Source organism: Dromaius novaehollandiae, chromosome 2, assembly GCF_036370855.1.
Source record: "Dromaius novaehollandiae isolate bDroNov1 chromosome 2, bDroNov1.hap1, whole genome shotgun sequence".
NCBI lineage: Eukaryota > Metazoa > Chordata > Aves > Casuariiformes > Dromaiidae > Dromaius > Dromaius novaehollandiae.
In genome coordinates this window covers 84,341,567-84,354,015 of record NC_088099.1, presented here as the reverse complement: position 1 = coordinate 84,354,015, position 12,449 = coordinate 84,341,567, and the positions used below count along the sequence as shown (strand labels likewise).

The following is a 12,449-nucleotide window of genomic DNA, read 5'->3' as shown; positions in this document are numbered from 1 at the left end:
CCACATTACATGGGGCCCATATTTCTGAATAAAAAAAGGATAACCATTAGGGAAGTACATAGAGATGATCACCCTTATCACATACAGAGAGAACGTGTGAAATACTTCCTATCTTTTTAAAACAACATTTCCCTCATTTAGTAAACACAAGTCCACTCATGTTTTTGGTACATGTACAAGCCATACTTCTCTTATTTACCGTTGCTCAGCCTAAGAGCAAATTACTGATGGACCGACTAAATACGCTGCCTTAGCTAGTTTTGTGAATTCTGGGTCATGCAATGAAATCTTGGTCTGTATCCAGCAAGGACATCACTCAGGGGAAGCTGCAAGTATCGAGCAGTTCTGCCAAATAAAAAAGCAGCAGACAGGCAAAACTATTGAAAAGTGTTGCCTACGCTAGCCTAACTGTTCAGCTACGTAAGGGTAACCCTATTTGAAATGAACAGAATTGGCCTGTGGTGGCCGCAGCATTTTATCTCCTGCACAATGGCACTGGGAAAAAGAACAAGGGTATCAGTGCTGGGAATATTTTAACAGGATTTGAGTTAAATGTGATCACCTCATTATAAGATCAGTTTATCAAATCCACTGTTTTACTCCCAGTTAAAACCCAGTGAGCACACCTCTGGCTCTTTAAAAGGGCAAGAGAGCATTTTTCTTCCCACCAGTTAAGGCAGGTATGAGCCATTTTTACTTTGTTTGGGCTAAGCGTATATGAGACTTGCTGGTCATTCACCATTTTCACCCTCACCTGGGAAGGCTTTCACCTGTTGCAGTAGGAACTTAGAGCAGCAAGTCTGTAGGATCATGAGGTGGATGCTACTTTCTTTACCCCTACTTTGCTTTAAATAGGTGAGTAAGCAGCCCCAGGTGTAACACTTCTCCTCTGAATGCAAGGATTTCCTTTGGCAAGTTCCCAAGAAGCAAAAGTGAAGATTTAATCAGTCTTTACGCTTTTATATTTTTTAAATTATTTAACTTTTATTACTGTTGCACCATTTATACAATTACATATAATTTCAATGCATCCATTGTACATTTTGTTTTTTTCATTTTGTTTTCCAATGAGTGTGTGTTGGTGTCTGTGACACAGAATGGAAGAGAAACTGGAACTGCAATGAACGCAGACTTTTTCATTTTCACTGACCAATAAACAGAACTACAGGTGCACCCAACCACGGACATGCATTAACTCGTCATGAGAAATCTAGGTAGGCTAAGTAGGATGAGAATGCTTTTTACTCCCAAAAAATATTTGGAGAGGAAGAATTGGAGGATTGGCATTGAGAAATATGTGGACAGCTAAGTGGGTTTTGTCTGAAAGTTGGCATTCATCCACTGCATAAAAAAAATATCAAAATAAGAAAGGCTGTAAATAAAAAAAACACAGAAAATACTGCTTTCATAAAGATCTGATTGCCTTGGCACAAACCCAGTGGGCAGAATCAAACGCATCACTCCCAAACCCCATTACAGAACAAAAAGAAGATTTTGATACATTGGTGGAGTGCATTTACAGCAGTTCAGATACAAAAGATGTGCTGTACTTTCAGACATCCATTTATTTTACTTTTTTTTTTTAATCCAGGACTTGTGTCAAGTTGGCAGAAAGTATATTAGATATTTCCCCACAAAAATACTATTTGGATTCTCCCCCCTCCCTCCCTCACAACTTGATGGGACATCCTTTTCATCTCTTTTTTTTTTTCTCCTTTTTTTTTTCCTCTGGGCAATACATATTCTTATTTCAGATCTGAAACGAGTTAGTATAGCTGAAAAAATAAAAAAAAGACACAGGTTGTTTTAAGTGGTTGTTTCAACAGGCTGTCCAATTTAATCTTGCACCGCTATGGTTTGATCCGAATTAGCCGCTGGAGCTTCAGAAGGTTTCGCTTCCTCTGGGGGGGCTGCAGGGTCTGAGGCCTTAGGAGTGGCACTAGGTGCTTCCGACGCTGCCGCCGTCTCCTTGGAAGAAGGGGCAGCCTCGCTGCTGCTAGATTTTGAGTCTGAAGCTGGGGCCACTTCGCTTTTAGTTTCTTGGGCTGCAGGCGTTGCGGGAGCCTCAGTCTTTTTGGCTTCCCCTTCCTCTTTGCTCTTGTCATCTGCTTTACTAGTAGCCGTGGCTTCTGAAGGCTGGGAAACCTTTGCATCATTGCTAGGATCAGAAGGTTTAGGTGCTTCGCTGCCAGCAGCGGGAGCAGCAGCCGAAGGCTGCTCCTCTTGCTTGGGCGCCGGCTCATTGTTCTTCTGTGGCTCCACTTTTGCATCAACGACGGCCTCCGACTTCTCCGGTTCAGGTTTCTGGGCTTCTTCCTGGGTCACTGCTTTCTTCTTCTCTCCTTCTTTTTCTTCTGTCTTGTTGGCAGCGACCTGAGAATCTTTTTCATCCTTCTCCTCCTTGTTCTCCTTCACTTCTGCGGTCTCCGTGGTTGGCTGCACAGCCTCAGCCTCCTTTGGAGTCTCCTCTTCCTCAGCAGCTGCTCCTTCAGCCTTCTTGTCTTTGTCTTTAGCTTTTTCATCGTTCACGCTGTACCCCTTCTTCTTCTTGCTCAGTTTGCCTCCCATGTTGGAGTTCTGCAATAGAAAAGAGCAAAAGGTGGTTACCCAAAGCCCCGGCTCATATGGCTGCAAAAAACCAAAGTCTGAGCAGCTGAGGTGCAAGAAAAATTGTCATGCTGGCTCCCGAAAAGCAGACGGCAACAGTCTGGCCTGGTCAGTGCAGGCGTCTGGGCAGAGGTTAGCAGCCCAACACCCTGACCCTGCTGCATGCCACTGCCTTGGAGCTCACATCCTGCTCAGCCCTGAAGCACTGCAGCCACCAAACCCTCTTTACGTTACACAAACCCTTACGTTACTCCATTGGGACAGGAACAGTCTTCCTCTGAACCCCTTTAGCCCTGGTTAATTCTAAGGAGAGAGGAGGGGAGAGACGATGCTGGGGGGCTACTATATATTGCAATCTCTTGTGTCCTGAGAAAGGGGCATAAAGGGTGCAAGGAGAAAAAAGCAGTATTTATATTCAGTTTAGGCAGATACTGAATTTGACTCGCAATTTGACATCCAACCCTGGCTAACTCAAAGACCACTATTACGCAAGCAAAGACTACAAACAAACTTTTTATTAAGGTTTGGAAAAACAAAAATGAGTGGTAATTGCCCAACTGTCACCTGTCCTCACACAAGAGCAAGCCAGTATCACCCTTCCAGAGAAACACTCCACAAAGGCAGCAATGAAATAGGCAACATCTGTCTAATAGCCAAATTTTAAACACGAACGGCTTAGGCATTTATAGCTCCTCCATGGCTAAGACCTTACCAAGAATGCTGAGCACAAGAGGGGTGCATGCTTTGCAGCCTCTGCTCAAGATTTTCAGGTGCGACAAGAGATCGGGTACAGTTATTTAAAAGTTGAGCTTTCCCTAGTTCAGGTCACCCTACACTTTTAAAGGTGGCCTGAGCTGAGACTTCCAGCATCCCTAGTCACCTGCAAAAATCTCAACATTGAGAATAAATAAGACCATACACATGTAATGATATCAGTATTTATACGCCCTTCATGCAAGAGTCTTAGGTAAGAATATGTAAAAGCTTTCACAGTACTTCAGAGCAAACTGTAGCTATTAGAGCAGGAGGAGAGAGAGATAACTTGTGTTCAGGTTCATTAATGAACTCAAATATTCCTATGATTGTCTGAAAAATGCACTCCTGCTATTAAAACAAATTTTCAGACTCAATCAAAGGCTAAAAAAAAAGTGCCCAGGCTCACGCTATTTGAAAATAGTAGAGAAGGTGACTATTTGGAAACACTGTCAAACAAACATTTAATTTAAGACCTTCTCCATGCATAGCTCAACCATTTTCCACTTTGCAAAGCTAGATACTTCTGGAGGGCCTGTCTTTTTCACACACGCTTGCCAAAATTGTGAGTACAGGCTATCAAAAATTCATAGGACGGCTCATACCAGACGGAATATTACATAATTTTAAATACCACTAACAACTAGCTGCCTCTCACTGGATTTTCCACTGCCCCAGCAACGAGGTGCATGCACAGCCCAGCCACAGAATTCCACAGGTCTTGGGCAAGACTGGGAAATTTTGGTCAGCAGGGACCTTTCTGGTTCCAGGCCTCAAGCAGAAGCAGCATTACCAAATATCACTGAAGGGTTAGCACACAGCCCTGCCAAATGGCAGCCTCATGCTACTAAAACACTACTTTGTTCTCTCGGAGATTTTAAGGGGACAGCCGTAAAAGGGATTAACTTCCAACAAAGACGTGGTTGAGAAATCTAATCTCTACCTTCGCAGCAGAGATATCGGCTGCTTAGTCATTCAGAGGCACGCTGTGGTCATTAGGTTGTTATCTGACAAGTTTATGGACTCCTGGATACTCCCTAGGTGTTGCTCCAGCTTACTGTTTGCATGCAGTTACCACCAACGAGTTTGAAAGGGCTTCTACAAGTCAGCAGGACTGGAGATTCATACTGAAGTCATGTACCCTGATTAATCCTGTATTTGTTTCCTGCAAAGCCCAGACACGGTGAGCCTAATTTCATTTGTTCTGTCTTCTGCATTTTTCCAGGTTTTTCTATTTTGGGTATAGTGACTCCCCACAATTTATATTTTCTTCCACTAACAGCATTTCATTCTGGATAATGTTAGCTACAGAGTTCAGGTGCCAAAGGACCTTTACTAAGCAGAGAAGCACGCATGTGAGAAATGTGCTCCAAAACTACAAAAAGAGACATATACTGCCTTTGCAGGGAGGTATACTATGAAATGCCTGCGTCTCAATTTACATTACGACCAGCTGGCCCGAGGAACTGGAGCAGAAGGTGGGGAAGAGCTTCAGAGACTATTATTCTAGTAGTAGATATTTATGGTTAAAAATTGGCCACCACTTTCCAGCATAGTTTCAACCACTTTAAAACTGAATAGATTCACTCCTTCCCTCACTCGTGCCACGGAGCTCTAAATCCCCCTGTTTAAAGCCTGCTCGAGCATCATCACAGAAGCTATGTTAGGCTGTCACGCCAGATCCCGGCAATCAGCAGGCTTATCACCCAGCCCTGCAGGTAACAAAGGTCTCATGTGCCTTCCCCCCTACCCCCCCGAATTCCCAAGACTCCTTCTCCCCCCCCCCCTCCCCCCGGTGGCCTTGATAACATATCTGATCCCCTGCATCACATTCTCCAGAAACAGCCCCCACGTGCTCCCCTGCCTGGAGGAGATGCTGGTTTAGTCCCTTTCCTCCCCTAACTGCAGCTGGAGGCAAGCTCTGCACTGCCCTGCGCAGAGAGCCATGGGGCACAGTGGCCACAAAGCCCCCAGCAGCTGCACGGACCTCAACAAGTATTTTGAAGTGTTGGATATTTCTGCAGGGATAATCCTGCCTGGTGCCATATGCAGACTGGATGACAGTGCCCTTTTGGAAGTCTTTACCAAGGAAATATTGTCCTATTTTAAGTGTTCAGTGCCAGTTTTAATCTCTCTATCCAAATAAGAGCATTGCTGAAAATCAGGTCACTTAATTGTCTAAGCAGAGTGTTGGGTCCATGAAATCAGGCATTCAAGTTAAAAAAAAAAAAGACTTGATAAAGAAAGAAAAAGAAGGAAAGAAAGAGAGAGAGAAAGGGAAAGAGAAAGAAAAAGAAAAAGAGAAAAGAGAGAAAGAAAAAGAGAAAGAAAAAGAAAGAGCAAGAGAAAGAAAGAACGAGAGAGAGAAAGAAAGAAAGCTGTCACAGTGCTATTTTATTTAAAGAAAGAACTCCCTGGAAAAAGGTCTCCGTGAAGTGTCTCACAAGTGAAACACAGAGCAAACTGCCTTAAATGCTTAAGGTAAATATTCGTACGGTGTTTACTCTGCCTTGTGTCGCTACGCACATAACAGCAGTTTGCAAGAGCGTGGCCCTTTTTGCCCGCCGCCGCAAAGACTAACCCTAAATCTGACAAAAAGGAGCGGCATTGTCTCCCACCACGAGAAGCCCGGCCCAGCTCCGTCTCGCTCGCTCAGTCTCTGTGCCCACCCCTGTTTTTGACAGACCTTAAAAATAAATTGCCTACAACTATTTACTGTTAGGAGCTAAAAGCTAGTTTGCCTTCTAGTTATTTGCACTACAGTTGCCGTACATTGGTTTTGAAGTAGCTCTAGCCGTTACCAGCTAAGTGCTAAAGCACTTTGTAATGAGCCCTCCCCAAAACAGGATTCTTGAAAATTTTGGTGCTGAGCACCATTTATGTGAATTGGCACAGCATTCAATGGCCACGAGGCAGAAGCGGGGAGAAACACGAGAGTCTGGATGCACTGACACAACATTTCAGATTTTATGCTTGAAAACTGAGCTCATATGATGGAGATGAGACCCTGGAACACAGGCAGCATCATTTGCCTGCTTTGGGGAAAGAATAAATTATTTCCAAGTTTTATATTTCAGATTGTGCTCTATGACGAAAAAGTCCCACGAATTAGCCTCTTAATGTCTCTCTCTCCTGCCAGGAATGATTTGTCTACCCAATTAGATTCCTTATGTGCATACAACTTACTAAAAGTTTCATTTAGCAAATGCTTCTGCATCCCGTGAATGGGTCAAACGACCACAAGAATGGTCACGCTAGCACTTGCTATCACCCTCATGCTTACTATAGAGCATCAGGCAAGGACCAAAACATGGATGCTAACCTGTAAATTAACAGTGCTCTGATTGTCAAAGCCAAACTTTCCAAGCTCCTGTTCAGCTTCGTATGAAGCAGAGGGAGTTCACCCCCAGAAATCCCCGCTGAGGAAGACACTAGGTGTCTTCTGAAGTCCCACTGCCTTCAGTGCGATATTGGCACAGGCAGCGTGGTCAGTCCAAAGTTGCCATTGCACAAGCGGGTTCCCAGGCACAAGTTATCTCATGTGCCCTGCAGATAAGCGCTGTAAAACACACATCCTGCCCAAGGCAGGATTGTCACACTCCAAACCAAAGCAAATGCTGATGCCAAAAGCTGCTCGCCTCACCCACACTGCTCAGAATAAACAAACTCATCTTGAACAAACCATTGCATCTCCTTACTTTATTGGCTCACTTACACCTCTGTTTCCAAAGAGTCGTGGAAGCTTAGCATAAGGGAATGTATATAAGAATTAGGGAAACAACGGATTTGCAAACCCAGTTTTCTGAAGCACTTAGTACCCATTAGCTTCCACAGAGAACAAAGAGTGCTGAGCATCATTTTATTTCAGTGATGCCTGCTCACTAGAATATGGATGCCTATTTCTACTGTAGATGGCAAAAAATAACTTCTTACTTCTCAAAATACACAGTACAGTTTCACGCTTCCCCTTACACACACACACACATGGAGCCTCACGAAGAGCGGAGCAAGCCGTGGTGCTGGTGCGAGGGAGGCAGCAGGGGTGCCAGCCCGACAGCCGCTGCCTGCTGACAGCAGGGCTCTGCGACATTGCACAGTGGACCTGAGGGCTCCGGGCAGCTCTGGCAGTTCCACCTCTGCAGCACCACAAACACATGGCGTTCTTCCCACGGCTGCCTCAACCTGAACATAACTAGGTATTAGTCCACTAGGGGCACACAGCAAAACACGGCTGGGGTCTCCACAGGCTGTGATTGTTCAAGCTGAGTACTTACAACCGAGTAATGTGTCATGTTCATCGCTGTGAGACACGGGGCAACGAGCTGGCAAGATCTCAGCGTGGCACTTGGGGCGCACAGGGCCAGTCTGCTCTGCTTGCCTTAGTGACCACAGATAATTTTTTTCTCCTTTCCTCAGTGTGTGCACATGCCTATAACTACTGTACCTCCTCTTCTTCTTCCAAAAACCCATGCATGTCAAGACCCCGAAAAGCAGCACAGAGTAAAAGAAGAGCAAATGCTTAAGACACAGAAATCATGCTCACCTCATTTTCTAACTTCCATCTTTAAAAGAAGCTAATGCCAATTTCGTTACTGTCCTGTTTTTCTTTTAATATGCAAGCCAATAGGGAATTCTAAGCAGTAATACGGCCAAGTCTAAGGCTTCAATTCTCGGGCAGGTTTCTTCTGGTTAGAAGTAGAATACCTTAGTTGCAAATTTCTAAAAAAAAATAAGACAGTAACTTTAATTTTTACTTTGTGTCATTTTAAAATTTCTGGGGACACGTTCCACACCAAAACATAGGAATTGTTGTTTTATAATACAGGCCATTCGTCATTAATATATATAAATTCTGTTAATTGATACCAGATTCCCATTGCAGCATTTTAAGACCATTAAGAAATAGTAATTTAAGCATATTGCAGCCTGATCTAAAATTGTGTATGGAAGCTAGTAACTAATACATAAGTAACTGGTTTATTTGAGAAGTATAACATGTGATAAGATATATAGTGAATTATCAGAAAAATAATCACATGACGATTATTTTCAAAGCAAATTAAAAAGTTGTACCTGAGCTATTACTAAGATTCATGTGAAATACTTGGGCTCTGAGACCTATATTAATTCATCAGTTACGAACCTATTCTTCCAAGAAGAGAGCAGGAATGAAGATCAGCAGATTCATTAGAGGCAAAGGCATTAGAGGCAATTTTCAGGCTTTGCTGAAATTATCAAGTCATATCAGCACCAAACTGAAACCAAAAGTCCTTTGCATGTGTAATTCATCACTTTGCATGGAAAAAACGATGGCCTGACAGACAGAATGTCAAAGTCAAAATAAAATTTATCCAATATTTGATCAAAGAGTGATGACTATTCTGTGGGTTATGTTAAAAGTAACTGTTGAAGACTTTGAACTTGAGTCCTCCTCACTTGGAGGACCATATAGCTGAAGACCACGAAGACAGATGCTCACTGAAGATTACTGTTCTGGTCAGACACCAGCACTACTTTAGCGTAGGAGATTCTGCAGAAATAAATGCATCTAATGTTGCCCGGTACACTCACGGCTCAAGGCACTGCCGGATGCAGTCTCAATACGCATCACCCTGCATTGAAGCCACTCGCATGGAGCACTGACCTGCACGCCGTGTGTGGCAAGTCGCACGGCCACTCTGCAGGGGTGCGCTCCGCAACGCTGTACACTTTATTCCTTTAAGCTGTTCCCCTTGTAGTTTCTCGGGCTCCAAAGCAATCTAGAAAACATGACCAGACCATGACCCAATATAGTCTCGCCTTCCTGAGCCCACAAGCCACGTGAGACAACTGCGCTGCTCCACATGAGCTCCCGATGCACCACCAGCTAGGCAACGCTTGGTAGGAAACATCTACAGCGACAACATCTGTTGTTAGACCAGCTGATAGAGACAGAAATGATATTGCCCCTACTCTCCTTAAGGGATTGTCTATAGTGGATCCATTTTAGTGTTATCATTATTTGATACTTTCCTGTTGCTGTTTTTAAATCAGACCCACACCAGTTTTGCCACACAGGTTTCCTCATCTATTTTTTCAGCCACCCCACACTGCCCTGCCCAGCAGTGTAGGCCCACTTGCCAGTGCCTCCATGTTTCAGCCCTGGCAGTTCCTCCAAGGCTCTTTCAGATTGTTTACACAGAAACACCAGTCATATTAAAAACCGAGCAACACAGAGGAAGCATGAAATAGCTCATTTTAACAGTGTAGTGTGTGCGTTGCTCAGCCTTTTGTTCAGTTCATTTGATGCTCTGATTGCTTAAATCAAAACTGCTGCCCTAAATTTTTAGTTGCCACATCTGCACCAGCTCATGTTCAAAGCATTTCTCCCATGTTCAGCTTAAGTGCATATATTCTTTTTGTCAAACAATAAAACCAGCTTGCAGACATGCTCATGCAGGTACCCATTTGCAGGCAAAAGTCAGCCTGCCCTGGACTGAGATCTTAATCGCGCTCTTGTTATGCAGGCGCTGGAAGGGGGGATGCTGCTTCAAACACCTTTTTTGCAAAGACTGAGATTAATTTTACAAGAAGACCTCCTGTAGAAATACTTTGCAGGCTTCAAAAATAACCTGAAAGAATACACAAAAGATATAAGTACGTTCCTCCTCCTTATTCATTTTGAGTTGTAACATCTCTTTGGGTTTTCTGCATGACTCCCCAGTAAGTGGTTTAGTAATTATTATTCTTCATTAGTCACAGCTTTCTAATTTGTAACTTAAAATTAAGTTCCTAAATCAGAAATGATGCAAATTTCCGCGGTGCTTAGTACCCACATCTTTCAAACTGTTTAGATCCAAAGACTGTGCTCAATGGAGAGACACTTCCATTTACAGCAAGCCACTTTTTGCCATCCTCAATTGCTTAATACACTATCAACAAGTCTAACTAGAAAAAACATGCAAGGTAATAAAAGCCTGTACATCTGGACAATTGCATTCACATTCTCATTTTACTCAATTTTTGTCCCACCTTCATTATCTCTACCATGCATCCCCGAATCAGAAATATCTTGCCATGCTTCTCTTGCATGCTTGTCTTTTTGGGTGCCTCCAAAAGACACTTTCAGAAACTTTAAAAGCCAGACGCTATTAAGCAAGGAAGAAACCACCCTCCTCTGGACTTCAATCCTGGTGAAGAGAAGATGCGCCAAGACCACAGTCCTGGAGGGACTGTACTGAATTTTTTCCAGCATAACTCCAATAGTCTGTATTCTCTAACCTCATGCCGAACAAGGAACTTGTAGCCTTAACTAAATATACAGTAGGGAGCACATGTACAGATTTTCAGCTCATGCTTTCTAGAAAAGAAGAAATTGTCATTCAATCCTCCTTTACACATTTCCTTCAATAGCAAGGATTCTCAGCTACTGTCTGTATACATAGCAAACTTCTCTGCCATTTCCTCAAGAATGGCACAAAGAGCCATGCTCACTTTTTTAAAAAAGGCATTAAACTATTTAATTAAGAAAGTAGTTGGAGACTATTATTTATAGAGGTCTACATTGATATTGTGTTCCTTTAATATTCCATATTATTTAAAAAATGTTACTTTAACCTGTCAAACTAAGTTTCAATCAAACTTGAGGCAGTACTTAAAATATAAATTACAGTACATTACGAGAAATGGATACATTAATTTTGAAATGTGAGCACTATCAATTTTACTTTGAAAATGGCTTCTCCAATGCAGTTACTAAATTCTTTGAGATTTTTCTCTCTCGTCTCCAGGCTGCTCACAGTGCTGCCCATTCGAGAATGCACTGGTCATAGGCCCAAGCTGTAGACAAACACCCTGTAGCTAGGAACAGGCCTCTTAGCACATTAAGACCTATGATAGATCAGACAATCCTTGGACTATGTATTTTCTTTCTTGTGTTTGCATCACACTCACTACAACCACTGACAAGCATGTTTATAACTAGGAACCAAATTTAATTCTTGACTTTGCTTTGTTTTTTTAAATACCGGCCACACTGTCAGGAGCACATTTCTGACTGCAGCATGTGACTCCACAATTGCACCACACAGAGGAGGAAAAACAGGGAAACCAGATAAGTTTGGCCATCTACCTAATGTGGCATCCTCCTAGGCAATGGGTGCCACGGTATTCAAGAGAATATTGCAAAAGCTTCCTTCCAAAATACACAATATCTAGTTTACTCAGCAAAACTAAAGAATAAATTAGCAGTTTAAATGCATTATTTATTGTAGACTCCTTTATTCCATTACCTAACCAGTAAAGTATTTTAAGGTTTAGCATCCAGCTAACACAGTCCTTGTCAGCTTTCGTCTGTAGCAGCTCTATATTGAGCTGCAGGACTAGCTCTTCTCCCTTTTCTTCAAAAGGAAACAACCGCAGATCCACTTGATACCCTAGTAGACACCACAGCTTTAGGGTGAGATGTCGGAAGAAGTTGGCTGATTTTAAAAAACACCCAGAGTTCTCCCAAATCTGCACCACAGAGCGTGCAACCGCTCAAGGTGCTACTGATGGGCCTCCTTCCATATAACGCAGGCCTTGAACGCCAGAAGGACGCTCCTAAGGAACGAATCATGGAATTAAGCCAATTCCATCTTGCAGCTAACACGGGACTGCCAAGGAAAGGTAAATAAGCAGTTGGAATGCTGTTCTGGAGGTACCTGCAGGCTTACAACTGTCTTAGAAAGCAGAATATGCTTATGTCTGTAGGATAACATTACATATTGTGCTTCTCCAGGTGAGGGGTTGTGACTACAGAGCTAATAAGGATAATGCTTTTTTTATGATATGTACTTCTCCTGCTTTTGAGATGGAGAAATATTTTAGCTCTCCTTCAGATAATGCAAGTGTGGACATAACAAGCTACTCACCACCGCAGCAGCACTTGGAGATTCTTCTGTGCTGCCTTCCTGAAGAGCCGTTGCATTTTCTCCTTGAAACTGTCACCTTTCAGCCTTGTGTGCAAAATTTTATTCCCAACCAAAAATTTTGTACTGAGGTCAATGTATACAAGTCCTGTTCTGCTTAACATCAAAAATATCTGCAGTTAAGCCCTGCAAGACTTTGGG

General features: G+C 43.0%; 1 protein-coding gene across 3 annotated transcripts in view; it reads right to left on the bottom strand.

Annotated features, from left to right (window-relative positions):
• Positions 1-957: 957 nt before the first annotated feature.
• BASP1 (brain abundant membrane attached signal protein 1) overlaps positions 958-12,449 on the bottom strand; it is a 51,240-nt gene continuing 39,748 nt past the window's right edge. The window contains exons 2-3 of one of the 3 annotated variants that reach the window (XM_026121865.2): positions 9,005-9,119; positions 958-2,577 (exon numbers count right to left, since the gene is read on the bottom strand). In XM_026121865.2, the coding sequence (XP_025977650.1) occupies positions 1,837-2,568 (732 nt within the window). In that variant the 5' untranslated portion in view covers positions 2,569-2,577; positions 9,005-9,119 and the 3' untranslated portion in view covers positions 958-1,836. Of the gene's footprint in view, positions 2,578-7,903; positions 7,929-9,004; positions 9,120-12,449 lie in introns of those variants that run through there. The other 2 variants (XM_064506874.1, XM_026121866.2) reach the window with 2 other exon arrangements.